This window comes from Gobio gobio (genome assembly GCF_949357685.1).
Source record: "Gobio gobio genome assembly, chromosome: 6".
In the NCBI taxonomy this organism is placed as follows: domain Eukaryota; kingdom Metazoa; phylum Chordata; class Actinopteri; order Cypriniformes; family Gobionidae; genus Gobio; species Gobio gobio.
Window position 1 is genome coordinate 20,780,123 of NC_137102.1, and position 23,856 is coordinate 20,803,978.

Sequence of the window (23,856 nt, forward strand, 5' to 3'; positions counted from 1 at the left end):
CACCGGAAAATGCCAGTTCTCTAGTGAAATAAATAAGAATGTGTCGCTTTGTTGCTGCATGGTTCTGGTAGTGTGCATGTGACCGCACCTTTACATTTTGCATTTGTTGGAAGAGCAGTACTAATGAAATATTGTTTTCTTTTTCTGTTTCTGCCATGTTCTCTTCTTATACACTCCGACAAACTCGCATATACTCACACAGGTTAAAGATCCTCTCGGTGTGGGCCAGAACATCTCGCTGCATCCAGAACTCCACTGTGACAGAGAGTGGATCATCTCACAGCAAGCACTTTGTGCACTCTAAGTCATCTCAGTACCGCCGGCTGACCAGCGACTGGAAGACAAATGTGTATCTGGCACATTCCCGCATCCAGGTGAGTCCGTTCACTGACCATCTGATGCATATTTGTAAAAGCTGGCTGAAACTGCCAGGTTCATCTCATCGTCTGAAAATGTTACGTTTTAAGGGCTTCAGATAGACCTCGCTGGATTGAACTCTAGGAAGCCTTAAAATACTCTGTGTGCCTTGAGTGACTGCAGTTTCTTTTGTTCCTCTAAGAGCATCTTAATGAATGAAAATGTCTCTTTTAAGCCTGTGTTATTGGCATTCCTCCCTCTGGCACGGTTGTGTGGTCATCTAAAAGAGCCGCAGCTGATCCAGTGTCTCTTCCAGTTCCCTGCCGGGCTTTTTAAAACCACACAGGCATAAAAACAGCTACATCACTAAGATAAATCACTGAGACATATCTGATGTCTCATTCAGTTAGATGTACAATCCTGTGTATGCTAATGGAAGCAGTGTAGACATGGGTCAGTCACTTGAAACTAAGTCCAGGCCATATTTTCTCCCTAAAAAAGAAAAAAATATAAATTATCTTTTGCATATATAAATGAAGGAATTATTAAGGTGATTTTCATTAGCTTTAGATTCTATAAAAATATTTATTGTATTGTACTGTAAAAAAAAAAAGTACTGTACAACAATCATTTTGAAATTACTACTACTAGCATGATATATAAATCATTTGGTAACATTTTACAATAAGGTTTCATTTGTTAAAGGTGGGGTAAGTGCTTTCTGGTAACCAATGTTGATTTCAAATCACCAAAACAAACATGCCCCTATTTTGATAGCTACGCCCCAGACATACTTAACCCAGGGAACGACTATGGCAGAATCTCCTGTGCCAAACGGTCAAATGTTCAGTGAAAAAGTCATCTTTTACATCCCAAAAACACAGTTCTCATGACCAACTCGATAGCATGAGCACGACAGTCCAACTAACAAATATATTTCAATTATGACAAGATTAGAGGGTTATATCGATCACGAAAAGAGGAACCAAAGGAAATAAACATATATTAGGAGTATATAATCTTACTTTTCGGACACACTTTGGGAGCTGACGCTTGAAACAGACAGTGAGGAGGTTTAGACGCTCCAGGCTTATACGGTGTGGAAATGAATGGGTCTTTATTATCGCTGAAGTAAACGACAATACGATCGCAAATGGACAAGCAGGCAAACATGACACATGAGCTTATTCAAGCAAAAGACAGCATATTAGTTCTGTGAAACAAAACAAAATCAATGTCACTTGCCTATCGAGAAGAAATAAAGCCACCTCGGCCTTCGCTCCTTGAGTTCTCTCCATCACTAGAAAGCTGATTCGATATTTACACGGGTCTACTTCTTGCCTGATCGTAAACCTTCTTTTGTTCCACAGACATCTTCCACATTTGTTTTTTATCTGCCATCTCTCTCTTTCTGTCGTCGCTCGCCTAATGTCTGTCCTGTGTCCCGTCTTTTGAATAATGACGTGCACTGAGCGCTCTCTTCTCCCCGTCATTAGTAGACACGCCCCTTACTGCCCCTTACTAATTTGATACGAAAAGTAAGACTGAATGCCACTTGCCTAACTGCTAGTGGCTCATACTCGATCTTAAGACACTGTCTTATCATAATGGCTTAGTTTATGCAACTGAAACCCCAGAACTGTGCGTATGCATTTTAGACACTTACACAAAAAAATTTTCATCCTTGAATAAGAGGGTTTTACTTCAACTGCTCAGGTAGGCAGGGTTTTTCCTACATTGAAATTTTTTTGGCGGCCGCCAAAACAAATTTTTGTCCCGCCAAAGCTGTATTTGATGAGTTATTGTGATTTATGAATGATGTAGAATAGATGCTGCGCTTGTAACCGAGTGACAGAGAGACGATCAGAGCTCCTCCCTCGCTCGCACGCTCTGTCTTCAAAATAAGCATTCTTAGTTTCTAATATTTCACATATTACGTTAATCAAACGTTAATCAAAATCAAAAGGTCGGAAGACCGAATCCATGTTGCACGTGGCGCTATCAGACGATGTTTTCCTTTCATTACCGCTGGGTGTGAAATGCGCTCAAAAAATATTGACTGATTCTCTGACCAGCTGACATAAACCATACTTTTAATAAACGGGAAACAAATCGTGTCCAGTTATGAAGTGTTTTCTGTGTGTTGACAAATCTTTCGCGATGTTCTAACAGACGGGATTCACACACAACGCGTCTGCTAATGTCCGATTCGCAACCTAATGACTCCTTTGAACCGAATCATTTTAACGACTGGTTAGAACAACTCATCTGTCCAACACTGAACTCACGAATCAGTTTAATCATTTACTCTGAACACATCTGAAATGAGAACACACGTGTGCTTACCCACTTTAGCAAGAGTGGGTGTAAGAGTTAGTTTTAATTATCCACAGTCTTTCAGCTTATTTATGTTCATAATGTGTAGTAAAATAAATAGCCTATAAATCACTTGGTTTAGACTGGAGTGAGGTGAACCCAGAACAAAGTTGTTGTTAGCTAGCTGATAATTTTATGAAATTGTATATGGCAGAAAATTAGGCTATTTGTTCATTTTTTAAATACTACTTTTTAATATTGATATGATTATAACAATTAGCAGTAAATAGTGGAAAAATGAGGAACAAAAACAGACATCAAGGTATCCCACATGAAAAAATACAATAGTATATTATAGTATATTATAGTAAAATTAGTGTTTTTGAACCATACTATAGTAAAGATACAACAGTAAATTGTAGTATATTGTAGTATATTATAGTATTTACTACACTTTGTTTATTTACTGTTCAAAAACACTATAGTATTTACTAGAGTAATTTTACTATAATATACTATAGTATTTTTTCATGTGGGATCAAAATAAGATAAGCAAAAGTTACAAACTTTCTTTGAATTTATTTAAAATGTATTGTCAGTATTGCGCTTGCAGATCACGTGGGTAGGGTACTTTTTTACTGTGCGTGCGTGTGTGTGTGTATGGGTGACCATGTCTGTCAGCCACCACCGAAGACCATTTTTGACCCAGGAAAAACCCTGGTAGGCCTACTGTATTTCCGTAAAACGTAAGTATTTTATTTTAAATAAAATAACGGTGACGTTCCCACGCAATGAAAGCATTTTACCTATTTCAACAGTAGTGACCGCGGTGACTTGGCAGTTGACAATGGTCATCTGCTCATGTGGTCACAGTGGCCATCCTGAGGAGAGCTCAAACATGAGCTGCCCAAACATGTGTCAGTGAGCGACGGACGGAGCGCGAGAGCAATCCAGTGAAGGCGGTAAAGCGCTTCTGTGAAGGCGAGCTGTGAGGGCGCGGATGATGCAGCACAACGTCTCTATTAATTCACGCATTTAGTAGATATAATCTAATGTTAATTTTAAAGCACTGAATCGCTATTGAATCGCGATTCATTCGATTCTTAGCATTTTAAATCGATTATCAGCCGAAATAAACGATTCACGAATCAAAATGCACGTTTCTATAATCGATGCATCGAGAAAACGAGTGAATCGTTACACCCCTAGTATTTATTAATCTTTGTTAATGTTAGATAATATTAATACAGTTGTTCATTGTTAGTTCATGTTAGTTCACAGTGCATTAACTAATGTTAACAAATACACCTTTTGATTTTTTTATAATGTATTAGTAAATGCTGAAATTAACATTAAGATTAATACATTTTTAGTTCATGTTAACTAATGAAACCTTATTGTAAAGTGTTACCCATAATTTAAATATTTTTTTCCTGCATTAAAGTAAAGTAATGACAATAATGCAGGAAATGAGATCAATAGATATAACAAATGCCACAATACAAAAAAGTCTTAATTTTAAATAACCTTTTAATCATTGTGTCTATTTAAAAATATAATTGCTCACTTTTTTATTTATTTATTAAATTACTTTATTAATTTTATCACCCAGAGATGTTTCTTTATGCTCAGAATTGAGAACCAGGTTTGTATCCAGAAGTGAACTAAACTTGTCAAAACCTCCCTTTTCTATTTATAAAAAATATATATCAAAATAAAGTAAAGCATTTTAAAAAATCTAAAAATGCAGAACATTTTCTGTTAGGGTTTGGGTTAGGTTTATAGTATCGATAATTAGCTGTACAAAAACAATACAAGTGTACTGAATGTCCTAAGTAAACATACAAGGAATAGCTAAAGTAAGTGTGTATTTTGTGCACCAATTTGTACTCAGAAGTGAGCTAATCCTGATGTAATCCTAATGTCCTCATGTGTAAAAACAGTATAAAAAAATCAAATAAATTGCAAAAATGCATAAAGTTTTCAGTTAGGGTTAAGTTATAGTATTCGTAACTAGCTGCATGTAAAAACAATATAAGTCTATGGAACATCCCCATTGTGTGTGCGTGTGTGTGTGTGTGTGTGTGTGTGTGTGTGTGTGTGTGTGTGTGTGTGTGTGTGTGTGTGTGTGTGTGTGTGTGTGTGTGTGTGTGTGTGTGTGTGTGTGTGTGTGTGTGTGTGTGTGTGTGTGAGGTCTCTAGCCTTGGGTGTGTGTGGATGCATGTCTAATGCATCTTGTGTCTGCAGGGTCTTGGGCTGTTTGCAGCACGTGACATTGAGAAGCAGACCATGGTGATTGAATACATGGGGGATATTCTGCGCACTGAGGTGGCCATGAGGAAAGAGCTGCTGTACAAGGCTAAGGTAACGCTCGCTCAACCAATGAGGGAATAATGCTACCTTGACATGCTGTGTAAGTGCGTTTGTCTAAATCTGTGTGTATTTCTCCCACAGAACCGCCCAGCGTACATGTTCCGCATCAACAGCGAGAAAGTTATTGATGCAACCCACTCTGGAAGCCCTGCAAGGTACAAAAATGAACTTGACGTGTCATATACGCTTTCAGATATGTACACTACTTGATGATGCATTACGGGCAATGTCAAACCTGACATAATCACTCATTTTCTGTATTTTGCACAATTCTCTTGCTGTGTTAGGATTACTATTTGAGGCACTAATATTCAGAAGTTTGGGGGATTTTGAAAGAAGTCTCTTATGCTCACTAAGGCTGCATCAATTTGATCAAAAATACAGTAAAAATAGTAATATTGTGAAATATTATTACCATTTAAAATAACTGCTTTCTGTTTTAATATATTTAAATTTTCAATTTATTCCTGTGATGCAAAGCTGAATTTTGAGCATCATTACTCCAGTCTTCAGTGTCACATGATCCTTCAGAAATCATTCTAATATGCTGATTTGATGCTCAATAAACAATTGCACTGTATCAGAACAAACCCATTACGTTTTAATTTGTGTATAAACTTAGTGTGCCAATTTTGCCTAGTGAATGACAAAGTGTTTGACAAAAATTGCTGTTGGAAAGGTCAAAGCGTGCTCTTGAATATAAGTAGAAATTAAGATAGAATTATTCTTAATTGGATGTTTCCCATAGATACATCAATCATTCATGCTCACCAAATTGTGTGGCTGAGGTTGTGACGTTTGAGCGGGGCTACAAGATTATCATCAGTGCCGCCCGCAGGATTGAGAGGGGAGAAGAGGTAAGACTGTACAAGTGTGTCATTTATTTTCATGCACCCAAATAAATGGCACAAACACACCCAAAAAATTGTGTTGCAATGCACAGCAACAAAATCTTGCAGGATAATTCTGGTAGACTGTGAAGGATGCAGCAGACCATTGTAATCTGGCATACTTTTAGGCATACCAAATCAGTTATCAGTTGATGTTATAGATTTTTTAATTTATGGGTATCAGCCGATATTGGATATTTAATTGTTCATACTCATTTCCACTATTTGACATTTAGATTTCCTTTACCTTCATCTGACACTCAATTAAATGTAAACGATGTAACTTTTGGCCCTCTAGCTGTTAAAAAACAAAACTGCATGCATTTTGTAGTAGAACGTTGTTTTGGTTGTGCATTGGCTCTGTGTGAAAATGGTTGTCCCACTTCTCATAAAACATTCACTACTAGGCTTAATAGATACAACCACTTTAGATGGAAAGGATCTCAAGCTGACTAGCTGAAGATGTTACTGTAGCTAAACCCATTAATAGACACGTTGCTTCCTTGAAAATAAATTCCAACAAAGCGCTACAACAACCATAATGAAATGACCATTTACAATAGATGATGCTTTAGAAAATTAACTCTGTTAGAGCTGCATATGGCAATTTATCTGTTAATAATAAAACACCTTACCTGTTGAGTAATAAAAACTCCATTACGTCGCTTTTACACATTTTTAAATCCCAGCCGTTCTCGCCATCGAAAGCCAGGCCAATGTTGATTCTTGTTTTATTACGAGCTCTGTCGTGTTCTCTTCTTGCCAGTTGCTTCTTCCTCTGTTCAGTGTTTTTTTTAAACAGAGGTTCGATTTATCGTGCTCCATGTTAAGCTTTCTCACTCGCATATGCGACAAAACCTTCACTCTGGGCGACTGAATTATGTCTATCATTAGCCATTGTCTAATAAATTCTTAGATTTTACTCTCCAGTGTTAGAGGCTAAGTATAAGTTTAGCAAAGATGTATTTTCACTCGCTGAACACTCTTGACTGAGCGATTGAGAGTAAACTCTAGTGTGAAGGCGCACGACTCACCGTCGCTTTGCTTAGAGCGCTAGCTGTGTTTCTCACACACACACGCAAAGAGAGAGAAAGACAGAGAGAGAGTCTTACATACCACGCAAAATCGAAGCACTACATGTAAACAATATTGTTTGTTGCATTTTCCTGTCAAAATAACGGAGTTCATTTGGAATTATTAAGCTTTTAAGAACAAGCTGAAGATATGCTGGTTTCTCCGCTAGTGGGCGGGACTAATGCGCAAACGGCAATCTCATTGGTTGGCACTCATCTATTACCGTCCCTTTTTTGGATTTCAGCAAATCAGTTCGAGTGAACGCTGACAACATGATTAATATTCATGAACCCAGCAGCTCATCAACTCTAAGTGCATTTGTATATTGTTATTAGTAGTTGAGTTATTAGTAGAGATAATACTACTACTACTACTACTACTACTACTATCTTTTAAAAAGAATTACTACCAAGTGTGTGTGTGTGTATATATATATATATATATATATATACAGGTGCTGGTCATATAATTAGAATATCATCAAAAAGTGGATTTATTTCACAAATTCCATTCAAAAAGTGAAACTTGTATATTATATTAATTCATTACACACAGACTGATATATTTTAATTGTTTATTTATTTTAATTTTGATGATTATAGCAGACAACTAAGGAAAATCCCAAATTCAGTATCTCAGAAAATTAGAATATTACTTAAGACCAATACAAAGAAAGGATTTTTAGAAATCTTGGCCAACTGAAAAGTATGAACATAAAGTATGAGCATGTACAGCACTCAATACTTAGTTGGGGCTCCTTTTGCCTGAATTACTGCAGCAATGCGGCGTGGCATGGAGTCGATCAGTCTGTGGCACTGCTCAGGTGTTATGAGAGCCCAGGTTGCTCTGATAGTGGCCTTCAGCTCTTCTGCATTGTTGGGTCTGGCATATCGCATCTTCCTCTTCACAATACCCCATAGATTTTCTATGGGGTTAAGGTCAGGCGGGTTTGCTGGTCAATTAAGAACAGGGATACCATGGTCCTTAAACCAGGTAATGGTTGCTTTGGCACTGTGTGCAGGTGCCAAGTCCTGTTGGAAAATGAAATCTGCATCTCCATAAAGTTGGTCAGCAGCAGGAAGCATGAAGTGCTCTAAAACTTCCTGGTATACGGCTGTGTTGACCTTGGACCTCAGAAAACACAGTGGACCAACACCAGCAGATGACATGGCACCCCAAACCATCACTGACTGTGGACACTTTACACTGGACCTCAAGCAACGTGGATTGTGTGCCTCTCCTCTCTTCCTCCAGACTATGGGACCCTGATTTCCAAAGGAAATGCAAAATTTACTTTCAGCAGAGAACATAACTTTGGACCACTTTTTTTCCTTTTTGTCTTTAGCACAGACGAGACGCTTCTGACGCTGTCTGTTGTTCAAGAGTGGCTTGACACAAGGAATGCGACAGCTGAAACCCATGTCTTGCATACGTCTGTGCGTAGTGGTTCTTGAAGCACTGACTCCAGCTCCAGTCCACTCTTTGTGAATCTCCCCCACATTTTTGAATGTGTTTTGTTTCACAATCCTCTCCAGGGTGCGGTTATCCCTATTGCTTGTACACTTTTTTCTACCACATCTTTTCCTTCCCTTCGCCTCTCTATTAATGTGCTTGGACACAGAGCTCTGTGAACAGTCAGCCTTTTTTGCAATGACCTTTTGTGTCTTGCCCTCCTTGTGCAAGGTGTCAATTGTCGTCTTTTGGACAACTGTCAAGTCAGCAGTCTTCCCCATGATTGTGTAGCCTACAGAACTAGACTGAGAGACCATTTAAAGGCCTTTGCAGGTGTTTTGAGTTAATTAGCTGATTAGAGTGTGGCACCAGGTGTCTTCAATATTGAACCTTTTTACAATATTCAAATTTTCTGAGATACTGAATTTGGGATTTTCCTTAGTTGTCTGTTATAATCATCAAAATTAAAAGACGTTTTTAAACGTTGTAAACGTTTTTAAAACGTTTGAAATATATCAGTCTGTGAGTAATGAATCAATATAATATTCAAGTTTCACTTTTTGAATGGAATTAATGAAATAAATCAACTTTTTGATGATATTCTAATTATATGACCAGCACCTGTATGTATGTATGTATGTATATATATATATATATATATATATATATATTTATTTATTAGGGATGCACCGATACCAGTACTCGGGTGTCGGTCCGATACTGTGTTCATGTACTCGTACTCGTAAAACTACCCCGATACAACCGCACCCGATACCACTTTATGGCAATGCATCTTCAGATGCGGAGCCGTGCGGAAAGTTACATAATTCGCCATGCACACCCGCACACCGCGCCGCAAAGTGAACGGAAGTCTTGCACTCTCAACGCGCACAACTCTGATGACTTAATTTTTGCCGCGCACACCTTCACGCTGGTGCGGATGCGCCGAGTATAAACCAAGCTTAACCTCTCGTGAGGGAGATACCTCTTGGTAGTGAGTAGTGTTGAAAGTGAAAGGCTGTTTAATAGGGATGTGGACAACGACTAGTCTCCGCCGCGAGCGCCAGAGAAAACCTGAGGTAAAATTAAATTGTTTTGTTTTGCTGCAGATACTCACTTCAGAATAATATATTAATTTCAAGATATAACATTAAAACGACAGTAATTTAAACATAGCCTTTGTAAAAGAATGTATATATAAAGCAGAACATTAAATGTGCAAAAAAAATTTAAATGACTAGTATTTTCCAAGTCGTCTAGCAGCAGCACTAACGTTTAATCGACTGGTCTCACACATCCCTAGCTCAGGGTCACACACTGTAGATGAAAACAGAAACAGGCTCATAGCTGATAATGCAGAGAAGCTTCTTTTCATCAAAAAGAACCTGCCTCTCACTTTCCCGAAAAAGGCTGTATGGCTATGATAACATATAATTTCAGTTGTTCTGCTACTGTTGTGTGGTACTGAAATCCACTGAATGTGTTACAGGCTACATTTATGTGAAATGGGCAGCAGTGCCACATTTGTTTAGGAAAACACCTGGTTGAATGTTAAAATGTAAGCAACAGCATCAATTTGTATATTTACTTTGTTACAGTCAGAAAGTAAAAAACATCTGATGAAAATAAAACATTGTTAGAAGAACTGTAATGGTATTATTAAGTTCTCGTATCGGTACTCTGTATCGGCAAGTACCCAAATGTAAGTACTTGTACTTGTTCTGGAAAAGAAGTGGTATCGGTGCATTCCTAATATATATGAATTAAATAGTATATCAGTCTGGCAAGTAAACAAAAAAATGTACTAGCCAATGGCGATTCTATTGCCAACTAACCTATAATGTTGCTGGAGCAACTTTCCTCCATTTGCAGATATGACAAGACACGCACAGGCGAGTGACGTATGCACTAGGGATGTGCGCAATGACAAATTTCATAAGTGTTTAAATGAAAATTTTGTAACTGACTAGTCTAAAAGTTAGTCCACATAAGTAAGCATGTTAAGGTATTGTTGTTTGTTACCACGGCAACCACTTGCGTTTCCGGTTTTGAACGCGCTTCTCGTGTATGAAAAGTATCTGTACACATGACGGACGGCAAAATAGCAAGAAAAGCTTAAACTATACGTTATTTAACTGAATTTTCTAATCGATAGGATGTTGAAATATCAACTGTTCAAGTAAGTTTCACTCATAATGTTTCTCTTTTAAATGTTAAACTCTTTTAAATAAAATGTCATACCGTATTGTCCTTCATAACCTGTAGCATAACAAGCCTAAGCAAGCTTAATTGTTATACTAGTTTGACATGACATAGAAGAAATGTAAAAGTATCCTTTGTAAAAAATATATAACAAAAGAATCGTAAACGACTAGTATTTTGCAAGTCAACTAGCAGCAGCACTATCGTTTAATCGACTACTTGGCTAGTCTCGCACATCCCTAGTATGCACGCAATTTCCCGCCAAAACCATCCTGACAGGTCTAAAATATAAACACTTATAATATGCTTACCGTAGTGAATCAGGGTAAGACAAAAACACATTTAGGAAGAATGATTGCTGTACTCATTATTTAAATGTTACATTTTGAACAAAAAAGTTACATAGTGTACCTTTAATGTTATTTTTAAAATATTAATTTAACAACTGTTAAATGTCAGTACCGGCCAGGATTTTGGTGCGTTCCAACAATTTACTGTGACTGTTCATTCAGACACCTGAAACTTTTACCCTTTTAAAGTCAGAAATGTTATAATGTTCTTCTCAATCATGTGTTGAAATTCTGAATAACAGCAGATTTTTTTGGAGTGTCAGCAGAGCTTCTGATTTGAGATTTGAACCTCCTTTGAATGATTTTGTTGCAGCTCTGCTACGATTACAAGCTCACCCCGGTTGAAGATCAGAGCAAGATCCCATGTCATTGCGGAGCCGCCAACTGCCGCAAGTGGTTAAACTGAACAGGAGTGACAGCAACAACTCTGAGGTGCCAATTTACCAGAGGAGACAGAAGAAAAAAGGAAACAGCCAATCCTGGAAGTTGTTTTAGCGGGCGATCATTTTTAAACGTGCAAAACTAAGAGGAAAACACAACGCTAGAATACAGCACTGTGTGAGAGCCATTCGTATCATTTTCTTGACTTGAAAGGAAAAGGTTCCGTTATGTGCATGTGCCATGAGTCTGTGTGTGTGTGTGCGTGTGTGTGTTTGTTTGTCAGCTCGAAGGCGTGTGCGTCACACGGGGCAGATTTCACCAGCGAATGAGGACGGAGAATGAGCGAGAGCACTGTGCCGGGTATGCCTTATAGGTCGATGGAGAGGGCAGGCCCATCTGTATGACGTGATCTGTACCGTAGAAATCAATGTAGAACATCACTGAATGGAGAATGTACGGAATTGACTTCCGCAAAGGGAAAAACATGTTGCACTAAAAAAAAAAGAAAACGGAAAAAAAAAAAGAAATAGAAAATGAACTCACGAAAAAACTCAAAAATACTTGATTCCATGAGTCAGTTTTATCCTAGATATCTCTCATTGTTTAGTGTAAAAATATAAAGGTGTTTTGTATTTATTACTGTGTGAGTGAATGAATGGGCCTATTTTTAAAAGCGGTTTTATGCCGATAAAAAGGATGCCCGACTGCGATTCTTGCACGCAGTTTGAGATTCTGTTACATCTGTAAATACCGTGTAAATATAGAGAAATATCAGAATGATTGACCAAATACTACCTTATTCACTACCTTATTCATATCGATATTTTAGATGTGCTTGTTCTGTTTTGTTTTGCTTTTTTTGTTCTCCTTTCTTTTCCTTTTCGGAATTATTTAACAAAGACACATCACGATACCACGTGTACACGTGTAATTACGAAACTGTACAGAATTACAAAGGTGATTTCACAAGAAAAGTATTTTCTCTGTGCTTAGAATGTGGTATTTGTAGTGACTTTGTGGTTTATTCATTATTGCTGACCATTTTGTTGGTTTTCGTTTCATTTGATTCCATTTTATGTTACGGATAGCAGCGACACGGAATTCAAAACAAGAGACATTCTAGTGAATCAGGTGCGATTGTAGATGTAGGGATAACTGTGAAATGAACTTTAAACCTCGCAAACCGATTATGAGATCACAAGCGTAACCTGAACAGGGACAAGTAGATCATGCTCATTTTTTTTTTTTTTTTATTAAGGCCGTTGTATGGATTTTATGAACATGCAACGTCATTGTGCAAGAAAGAGAAGTCGTGGTCGGACGCTTTGTGTGTTACTAGCAGAAATCGGTGGGAGGAAGGGTCAGCGTAACTCTCTGAAAAATGTGTACATATGAAAAACATATGCTTGTATTAGTTAAATTGATTGAAGTGAAGCATCTGTTAAGAGAGCGCTATTCATTTTGTAGCCAAAAACTGTTTTTCACATTTCACATGCCTTGTTATTTCAATTTGGGAGTTTCTGTGTGCACAATTTCACGTTGAAAAATGGACAGTTTAGACTTTGTATTGTACTGGGCATGAATTTTTTCAAAAGAGTCAGTTGTATATATTTTTTCTCAATGAACAGCTGTAACAAAATTGTTTCATGGATATTTTCCTCGTCTTGTAAAATACATCAATTTCCTAGTGTTTTTTTTTTCTTTTGCTCTGTATAGTAGTCTAAATTGTTTTGGAAACTGAAGCTTTTTTGAAGTACACAGAGCGATATAGGGTTTGGTATTTGAGGAATTGAATTTACATTTACAAAAAAAATAATAAAATATTTTACATCATTAATTGATGCACTTATTTTTCTTCTGGTAATGTGTTGCAGTTTTATTGAGATGCTATTATATTTTTTTATCAGTATTTTAAATTATTTCATTTTAATTTTAGCTAAAGTTTGTTGTGTTTTTGTCATTTGTATGTCTATAGTTTTTATTAAATATGAGTTCATTTTTTAATTTTAGTACATCAACTTATACTAAATGAGAAATGTTGCAACTAGCTGAAATAAAATATTTTTATTTATTTTAGTTCAAATTTGTTTTATTTTTAAGTTACTGATATTTTTTGAAGGTATTTAATAACATAAAAAACATTTCAGCTTTCAGCTATTTTATTCTGTGCATTAATGGTGTTTTCACGCCTAACAGCACAAACAAGAATGACCCTCTCGCCTTCCTGGGACCCGGCAAAACACTGCAGCACACTCTGGGGCCTCTGGTAACACGTGTTTTACTGGCTGGCACAAAATGTTCTTCGACCATAACAAGGTCCATGTCAAGAGTGGAAGGAGTTTGTGCTGCATCGCTGTGGTAACCCCATGTTAAATAGATGAGTGGGACACTCTCATTACACTGGACCACCCTGATATAACTGCTGGGCGAGTCTTATATCATGTCCCATGTTATAGTCTTTGTTTTCACTTTTCTTTTTTTTATTACTAATATGGTACTTTTGATTGTTTTAATTGGCTTGCTTTTAAAGCTACACTGTGTGATATTTTCCCCCATCTAGTGGTGAACTTGTATATGACCATCCAGTGAATTTTAGTTTCTGTTCCTCTCAACTCCGATTTCGTTTCAACTCCTACGGTGGCCGATTTAGTCCAAGATTAACATGGCTTCCAGTTCGACCTCGTCCACATTCGACACAGTGCCTGTGGGATATTCTGTGCACAGTGGGATGGTTGGAACTCAACTGGCCTAATTATTCGGCTAGAAAGAACTGCAGCTAATCCAGAGTGAACTTTGATGATAGTAATGTTTATTCAGTCATCCAATTGCAAGGCATAAACAGGTTTGCGTGGATATGTACATAAATGTGGTTTCTGTGAGAGAACAAATAAGGATGGTAAATATACATACACAGTTAAGAACTGTATAACTATACTTATAAGTTACATTTGTATAATGTAACCGTAAACCAGAGCTTATTGTACCATATATAGGCGCTAAATGCAGCTGCATTAAAAGGAGCGGAGCTGCCGCTGCTAACAAGCGGTGTCGGGTTACAAAAGTGTGTGCCGCTTTAACGTTAGCACTGCAGTGCGCTCTGTATAACAATTGTTAATATGCCGATCAGACCTGATACATATTTCCATCAACATACATTACAAGCAAATATTTTCTATAAACGAATAAACATTGTTGATCACAAAATAACTGAATATTTATTCAAATAGGTGAGCATTATGCTATTGTATGTTGACACAAAAATACTTCTGAGGTGACATCAACTGAATTGAGAATGAGGAGATGTTGTCACGACACAGCGCCCCGCCCCCCTTCCGCCATTTTGGGGGTCTGCCCGCCAGGTAATGAATTCGGACAGAGACTGGAGAAGAGATATTCTGATGATTACTATGTACATAGTTTTCCAAACTCAACTGAACATTAAGTTTTAATCCACCCAAGCCGATCTGAGAAAGCAGCGGCTGGTAAACGTACGCCATTATTTCACCACAGGGTGTCAGTCATGGTCTTAACTAGTGAGCGCGATGCTGAAGTGTGAGACACTTGATCAATACGAACCTTTATTTATTTGTATTAAACATGTTGATCACTATTCTGTCATTTTTCATTGTCGGTCATTTTACTGTATGCTATAAACATGTTTATGCCCAAAACGCTTAATTAATATTCAAGGTAGGCCTAGTTGACTGTCATTTTCCTCTACTGTGCATCACTGTTTAAGATTAATTAAATATTTTACATGGTTAACATTACATCCATTTAAAGCACGTACCGAGCATTCATTCTACTCAAGAAGGCTGGAATAAAAGCACCAGCGCACACAAACGATCATTTAAATTTTTAGTCAAATTAATTTAAAAATATAAACTCAACAGGTACAAAATATGATCAGTAAGAGAAAAACACTGCTAAGGATGACGAGCACTGGACTGCTGCAGGATAGTGGGGAGATATATTTATTATTCAGAATGCACAGGAAATATATTTATAGAAACATTTCAGTGCAAGGTGGTAAAGAGTTCTGCCGTGGCAGCTCGTATGGGTCAACGTTTTTGATATCAGCTTCTCTAAATACCTCAGCTTGGCGCTGGTAGTAAGTTTCTCCCTGTACGAGACCTCTTCTTCTCCATTTCAAGTTTTCTCGTAATTTCTCCGCTTAAACGCCGCGATGATAATTCCTCGAGCCGTCTTTCCTGCTCTGATCTCTGTTTCGCTCTTACAATGTTACCCCTGGCAACCGATAGCGTCGGATCCCGGAATGGTGTACGGGCCAGACTCCGCCCACGACCATGACGTATCTCCTCATTCTCAAATTGAATTACGCGATGACACACTCTGAAACACATCTACAAATGACAATAACTATTATTACTTACGGAGTTATAAATGCACAGAAATACCACACAAGGAAAAACAGACTTTTGAGGAATAAACAAGCCAGGAAAACTCCGTATAACTCTGTTACTGGAGCTGCTGAGATGAAAACTCTCTGTACATGCACCAGACAAGTCTGAACCAAGCCTGTAGTGCTTCAGTCAGAAATTTAAGCTTTCGCGCCTCGATCGCCCCCCGGTGGCCGGTCCCAGTATAGCTCCTAAACCCCGCCTCTCCATGTATTAGAATGGGCGCGAGACACACTAAACAATTTAATTACACTTCAAATAATTGTTTCCTAAAGATGGTTTCTGTCATTTTAGGCAGTTTTTATTACAATAATTTTATTTCAAGTGTTCGTTTTTTAAATAAGTTTAGTTTTAGTGAGTTATTTGATGCTATAAAAACGAGGGGTGTGACGTCATGATTGACAGTTGAGATTGACGGGTTCTCTGAATGAACTTGTCACTGAGGCACTAACGGACTTTTTTCTGGATTTTTGGGAGGAGATTGGAGCTTTAGCTTTAATTTCTACACTTCCATAACTGTTTATTTCACACCAACATAATGAATTGTTCTGCATCTGCGAGAGTGTGGGCGGGCTTTTGATAATCGCACCTCTACTTCCTGTTCTCTACTGCGCAACTCCGGTCCCGAGATCGCTACTGCGCAGACTCGGTCCCAAGATGTCAGCGCCGTGAGCGGGCCTATGAAAGCTTCAACTTTGGTCAGCGGAAGTCAATGAAGTCGCGTCGTCCATATTTTTTTACGGTCTATGGTCTGAACAAGATGACGCGCACATGCGCGAGGCAGAGAATTTTTTACAGTGCCATCGAGTATTAAAACCGGTTAAAACGCGAAAGGTGAAGCTTGAATTTACGGGTATGTCCCTCTTTGGCTAATGTACTTTCAAGATGGAGGGGCAACATGGCGACCACCGTTAGATCCCATTACCTTATGTATTTTCAATGGCATATTATAAACTTACGAGAATACTTTATTACTTGAAAGAAGTAAATATACATTAATGAGCACATATATTTTTGAAAGAACTAAGTGTTTTTAGCTAAGAATAGACTAAAAAAGTTACACAGTGTAGCTTTAATATATACAAATACAGTGGTGTTAAAAAGGATGTACACCCCAATACAAAGGCCAGTCTTCCGTTTGAATTTGTTTTTGTTTTGTTTTTTCAATTATATTTTCTGCAACCATGATGTTATGCCAAGTGTTAAAGCTTATTGTGGCCAGGAACTGCCCATTTAGACAGGAAGAAGAAAGAAAAAAAAATATATATATATTTTTTTATATATATATAAAAAATATGCTTTAAAATGTAAAAATGCAGAAAGTTTTGTGATGGGTAGAGGTAGGGTTAGTGTAAGGGAATAGAATATATACGATTTGTACAGCATAAAACCCATCACGCCTATGAAGAGTCCCCTCAAAGATAGCATATGTGTGTGTTTGAATCAACAGAAATGCAATTAAAAATCCCAATTGGATACCATGCCTTTATGGGCGCACAGATTTTAACAACATCAAAAGAAGGATTTGAAGTCCCTAAAACTGGAGTCAAGGATGAGTTTTACAGCCAAGCAATTTGTTCTCAGTTGTTGCATTGTCCAAAAAAAAAGAATCATCCAATTTGTCTACAATTCAACCCCCCAGGCAATTTATTCACATCAGGTTGTCCCACCAATTTCATCTTGAGAGCTGACTGAACTGGAACAATGTGATAGCCTATACTGACCAGAAGAAAGTAGGGGCTGAATCATGTATGAAAATGGTGAAAACCAAAACCTGTGACCAAACATAGGCCTACCTCACTCTGATGACGGTCAGTCAGGATGGAAGTATTTGGTTTCAGGCTGCTTTTCTGTCTCAAACCATCAGTCAAACACAAATTGTTACATCAGAATGTAGCCTACCGTATTTGAGGAGAAAGATGGTCTGGGTGTGCTAGCCTACGTTACACCCATGGGTTTCAAGTATAGGTCCCTGCAGGATTGTAATAGGAGTTACTATCAGTAGGCGAGGCCATAAACAGAAGGGCGTTTTCCGCTGCGTTACCTGATTTGCCCACATCACTGGGTGAGTATGGAGTGGGGTGGGGTCGGGTCGGGTGAAGGGGATCATTTTCATTGCATAATTTATAAACACCCATCCGTTTGAAAACACCCACAAATGTAGAAACGCCCACTTTTGTTCTGGAGGGTTTCGCCGAGCCTTGCATTCGTGGGGAATTCGGAGGCGAATATATAAGATACAATCGTTAACTGTAACCGGTGTCATCTGGATCATTTCCATTTACTTCTATAGGTTACAAACGGAGGTCCTGTAAGAATAAGCTCAATTAAAGTTCTTCATGTGTAACTTGAGGCTGAAGTCCCTGGAAAGAATAAAGGATGACACTTTTGCTTCATCATTGGTAAGCCTCACTGAGTGACAATGTGGAATCATTAATAAAAGGCGCCACCTGCTGGTAAAAAGAAAATAAATGCGATCAATGAAGAATGAGAAAATGACTGCAATGAATTAGGAAAGAAAATATAAAACATAACTGGGCCATGTTTTACAATTTTGGTAACACTGTGGCCAATATAAAAACCCTGAAAAGCACAACAGCTGACTTTAAATGTCCTCAAGATTTTATGATGTCGAACTGATTTTTTTACAGATCCATCCCAGCAAGCAATTTTTGCGTTTAAAAGACGTCTAATAGCATCCAAACACGTCTTAGATAAAACAAGGCAAAATCTGGGCTGTCAGTGAAAAATTAACAGACATCTAACATAGAGAATTATCGAACATGAACATGTCAAAGAAATGAAACCAAACACCTTGTAATCACTGTTGGCTTTGCTTACATGACGGAATATCATACATCTCGCAAGTTATTTTGGTAAAAACGACATGTAACCAAATTCAAGGTTATTTTGGCTAGAAGTGTGTTACTCATAGCCAGACTATATTGGGTCTATAGTTAACCGAGATGGTGAAATGACGAGGGTCTATTGCTTCCTGGGATTATATAGGTTGTATAATAGAAACAAATCCTATTTATTTTTTACATTAAACATCACAAAAGACATTTATCATTAACCCTTGTGCTGCATTGAAAATACTTTGGTGTTCCTGCAATGGCCATCCTTTTAAATGGCTTATAAATCACTCATAATGCTATATTGTCACCAAATATTGGATTCAGTCCCATCAACTTGTTTCCTTTCAATTAGCACAGGTTTTGTTTTTGGAAATGGTTGATCGCAGGCCTCATTGAGCTGTGCTTTTGTACCTCCGTTTTGAGTTACAAAAGTTCCCTCAAACTTATTAACCCTTAAATGCATTCTAGGGTCTTTAGCAACCCAGATCTATATTTAACACGGATGGATCTCTACCTGTAGTGATAATAAACTCTCCTGATATTAGAGTAACAATTACAGAAAAATAAAATCAAGCATATTTTGATACCTTTTGGAGCTTAGAAGGGTTCAGTTTAAGCAAATGTTTTGTACCATCATCACTGTCCTCGTCAGAGCTCATCCCAATACATTCAGCATCTGGATCATATTCGCCATCTCAAACATATTCTCAAAACTGACAGCTTCTTCACCAGATCCACCATCAAGTGACAGTGACACTGATATTTGATTGTGTTCAGTACTTGCTCTGCAGTAAATCAGTCAATCGCTGAGGCATTTCAAGTTTTGCGGATGATACTTCCTATTCTTTTATTTTCTTTCAGTATGGGTTATTCCTGTTATACAGTAACTTTTCTGTCTCTATGATTTTTCATATTTTCTATAAAATGAGTCACATATTTATAAGGAATGGCTTGAATTATATATTTAGGTCTTCTTTATTACTTAACCTGATATAATAGACATTTAAAAATACTTTTTTGTATTTTACACACCTTTTATTGATATATGCATTAAATTGTATCATGTTCTCAGTGCAAAGTAATCAACTTCCACAAGAAACCATGAAATGATATAAATATGTTATGAAGGCTAAACTCTAATCATACAAATAAATCATGTGAAACTATAGAAGTTTTTTTATTTTTTTATTTTTTACAATTTTCTTCATTTACTGTGTCCCTAAAGTCATCTTCCACCCTGTTATGTATTTCTCGACTAGCAAAAAAGACCACAATTTTCAGGAAATTACATCATTTATTTTTCCTGCTGGAATTCAACTATACAAACTGAAATAAGCTTCAACTCTCACTCCTACCTTTTTTTTTTTATTTTTTTATGTAATCCTGCTTGTCCCACTCTTAAAGTTCCACCCAGTTAGGCTATATTATGAAGAATGTTTGTCCGTTTGTCCGGTCAAAAATATGTAAAAACAGATCTGACATGGTTATAAACATTATGTTTATCTATAGAAGATTAGCTAGCTAAATGTTGATCACTCAAAGAGCTACGGCTAACTTAGCTTAAAATTTCTATAATCTATAAACCTTACATATATAATGTATATATATATATATATATATATATATATATATATATACACACAGTGGGGAGAACAAGTGTTTGATACACTGCCGATTTGCCCACTTACAAAGCATGTAGAAGTCTGTAATTTTTATCATAGGTACTCTTCAACTGTGAGAGACGGAATCTAAAACAAAAATCCGGAAAATCACATTGTATGATTTTTAAGTAATTCATTTTCATTTTATTGCATGACAAAAGTATTTGATCACCTACCAACCAGTAAGAATTCCGGCTCTCACAGACCTGTTAGTTTTTCTTTAAGAAGCCCTCCTGTATTAACTGCACCTGTTTGAACTTGTTACCTGTCTAAAAGACACCTGTCCACACTCAATCAAACAGACTCCAAACTCTCCACAATGGCCAGGACCAGAGAGCTGTGTAAGGACGTCAGGGATAAAATTTTAGATCTGCACAAGGCTGGGAGGGGCTACAGGACAATAGGCAAGCAGCTTGGTGAGAAGGCAACAACTGTTGGCGCAATTATTAGAAAATGGAAGAAGTTTAAGATGACGGGCAATCTCCCTTGGTCTGGGGCAACATGCAAGATCTCACCTCGTGGGGCATCAATGATCATGAGGAAGGTGAGGGATCAGCGCAGAACTACACAGCAGGACCTGAAGAGAGCTGGGACCACAGTCTCAAAGAAAACCATTAGTAACACACTACGCCGTCATGGATTAAAATCCTGCAGCGCATGCAAGGTCCCCCTGCTCAAGCGCATGTCCAGGCCCGTCTGAAGTTTGCCAATGACCATATGGATGATTCAGAGGAGGAATGGGAGAAGGTCATGTGGTCTGATGAGACAAAAATAGAGCTTTTTGGTCTAAACTCCACTCGCCGTGTTTGGAGGAAGAAGAAGGATGAGTACAACCCCAAGAACACCATCCCAACCGTGAAGCATGGAGGTGGAACATCATTCTTTGGGGATGCTTTTCTGCAAAGGGGACAGGACGACTGCACTGTATTGAGGGGAGGATGGATGGGGCCATGTATCATGAGATCTTGGCCAACAAACTCCTTCCCTCAGTAAGAGCATTGAAGATGGGTTGTGGCTGGGACCCGAAACACACAGCCAGGGCAACTAAGGAGTTGCTCCGTAAGAAGCATCTCAAGGTCCTGGAGTGGCCTAGCCAGTCTCCAGACCTGAACCCAATAGGAAATCTTTGGAGGGGGCTGAAAGTCTGTATTGCCCAGCGACAGCACCGAAACCTGAAGGATCTGGAGAAGGTCTGTATGGAGGAGTGGGCCAAAATCCCTGCTGTAGTGTGTGCAAAAAACCTGGTCAAGAACTACAGAAACGAATGATCTCTGTAATTACAAAGGTTTCTGTACCAAATATTAAGTTCTGCTTTTCTGATGTATCAAATACTTATGTCATGCAATAAAATGCAAATTAATTACTTAAATATCACACGTGATTTTCTGGATTTTTGTTTTAGATTCCGTCACTCACAGTTGAAGATTACCTATGATAAAAATGACAGACTTCTACATGTTTTGTAAGTGGGCAAACCTGCAAAATCGGCAGTGTATCAAATACTTGTTCTCCCCACTGTATATATTATATAGGTGCAGTTCCACACATTACTGATGGCAAACCATGCAGGACAATGACGGAAAACTCATCCACTGTTATGGTGTTCCACCCCGTTATGCTCCATTCCATCCTGTTAGACGAGTCATTTTTAAATAATAATTTGACAGCAACGTTAAATGTTTTGCATACTTATGTCTTATTTTGGGAGGTGAGGAGCATTAACAGTATTTGTTTTGGAACAATTTTGTTTTATTATTTACCATCCTGTTGGCAAAAATGTGTACAAAAAGTACCTGTTCTTAATAATCGAGACATTCTATTTTATTTGTTTCAAGAATAAAAGAAATACCATGATGGCATAAGGGACATATACTATCCAAGAAAAGCTCGTTACTGTTTAACATTTACATTATTAAATTTTTTTGATAACTATGTATACAGTGAGGAAAATAAGTATTTGAACACCCTGCTATTTTGCAAGTTCTCCCACTTAGAAATCATGGAGGGGTCTGAAATTGTCATCGTAGGTGCATGTCCACTGTGAGAGACATAATCTAAAAAAATCCAGAAATCACAATGTATGATTTTTTAACTATTTATTTGTATGAGTACAGTACAGTAGCCTTTGTTTGCAATTACAGAGGTCAAACTTTTCCTGTAGTTTTTCACCAGGTTTGCACACACTGCAAGAGGGATTTCCACTCCTCCACACAGATCTTCTCTAGATCAGTCAGGTTTCTGGCCTGTCGCTGAGAAACACAGAGTTTGAGCTCCCTCCAAAGATTCTCTATTGGGTTTAGGTCTGGAGACTGGCTAGGCCACGCCAGAACCTTGATATGCTTCTTACAGAGCCACTCCTTGGTTATCCTGGCTGTGTGCTTCAGGTCATTGAAGATGGGTCCAACATGACAATGCTCTAACTGAGGGAAGGAGGTTGTTCCCCCAAAATCTCGCAATACATGGCCCCGGTCATCCTTTCCTTAATACAGTGCAGTCGCCCTGTCCCATGTGCAGAAAAACACCCCCAAAGCATGATGCTACCACCCCCATGCTTCACAGTAGGAATGGTGTTCTTGGGATGGTACTCATCATTCTTCTTCCTCCAAACACGTTTAGTGGAATTATGACCAAAAAGTTATATTTTGGTCTCATCTGACCACATGACTTTCTCCCATGACTCCTCTGGATCATCCAAATGGTCATTGGCAAACTTAAGACGGGCCTGGACATGTGCTGGTTTAAGCAGGGGAACCTTCCGTGCCATGCATGATTTCAAACCATGAAGTCTTAATGTATTACCAACAGTAACCTTGGAAACGGTGGTCCCAGCTCTTTCTAATGATTGCTCCAACAGTGGACCTTTTTTCACCAAGCTGCTTGGCAATTTCCCCGTAGCCCTTTCCAGCCTTGTGGAGGTGTACAATTTTGTCTCTAGTGTCTTTGGACAGCTCTTTGGTCTTGGCCATGTTAGTAGTTGGATTCTTACTGATTGTATGGGATGGACAGGTGTCTTTATGCAGCTAACAACCTCAAACAGGTGCATCTAATTTAGGATAATAAATGGAGTGGAGGTGGACATTTTAAAGGCAGACTAACGGGTCTTTGAGGGTCAGAATTCTAGCTGATAGACAGGTGTTCAAATACTTATTTGCAGCTGTATCATACAAATAAATAGTTAAGAAATCATATATTGTGATTTCTGGATTTTTTTTTTTTAGATTATGTCTCTCACAGTGGACATGCACCTACGATGACAATTTCGGCCCCTCCATGATTTCTAAGTGGGAAAACTTGCAAAATAGCAGGGTGTTCAAATACTTATTTTCCTCACTGTATGTCCATAACAGGGTAGAATACCTTCACGGCCAGTGTCTGAACAATGAATCTACCCGTAATTATTATTTTTTTAGACCCTGAGCTTGACCAATATGTATTCCTAATAGGTAAACGTCACTATTTTGGTAGAATGCTAACAATATGAAAAACATGAAACTTTTTTTTTTCAAAAATTATGAAGCCAA

The 23,856-nt window shown here is 38.0% G+C and overlaps 1 protein-coding gene across 5 annotated transcripts in view; it reads left to right on the top strand.

Annotated features, from left to right (window-relative positions):
- kmt2cb (lysine (K)-specific methyltransferase 2Cb) overlaps nucleotides 1-13,230 on the top strand; it is a 142,592-nt gene extending 129,362 nt beyond the window's left edge. For 4 of the 5 annotated variants that reach the window (XM_079818573.1, XM_079818575.1, XM_079818576.1 and 1 more), the window contains exons 57-61: nucleotides 203-374; nucleotides 4,921-5,037; nucleotides 5,128-5,201; nucleotides 5,795-5,903; nucleotides 11,328-13,230. In XM_079818573.1, the coding sequence (XP_079674699.1) occupies nucleotides 203-374; nucleotides 4,921-5,037; nucleotides 5,128-5,201; nucleotides 5,795-5,903; nucleotides 11,328-11,420 (565 nt within the window). In that variant the 3' untranslated portion in view covers nucleotides 11,421-13,230. The remainder of the gene's footprint in view (nucleotides 1-202; nucleotides 375-4,920; nucleotides 5,038-5,127; nucleotides 5,202-5,794; nucleotides 5,904-11,327) is intronic. The other variant, XR_013816627.1, reaches the window with a different exon arrangement.
- The last annotated feature ends 10,626 nt before the right edge of the window (nucleotides 13,231-23,856 follow it).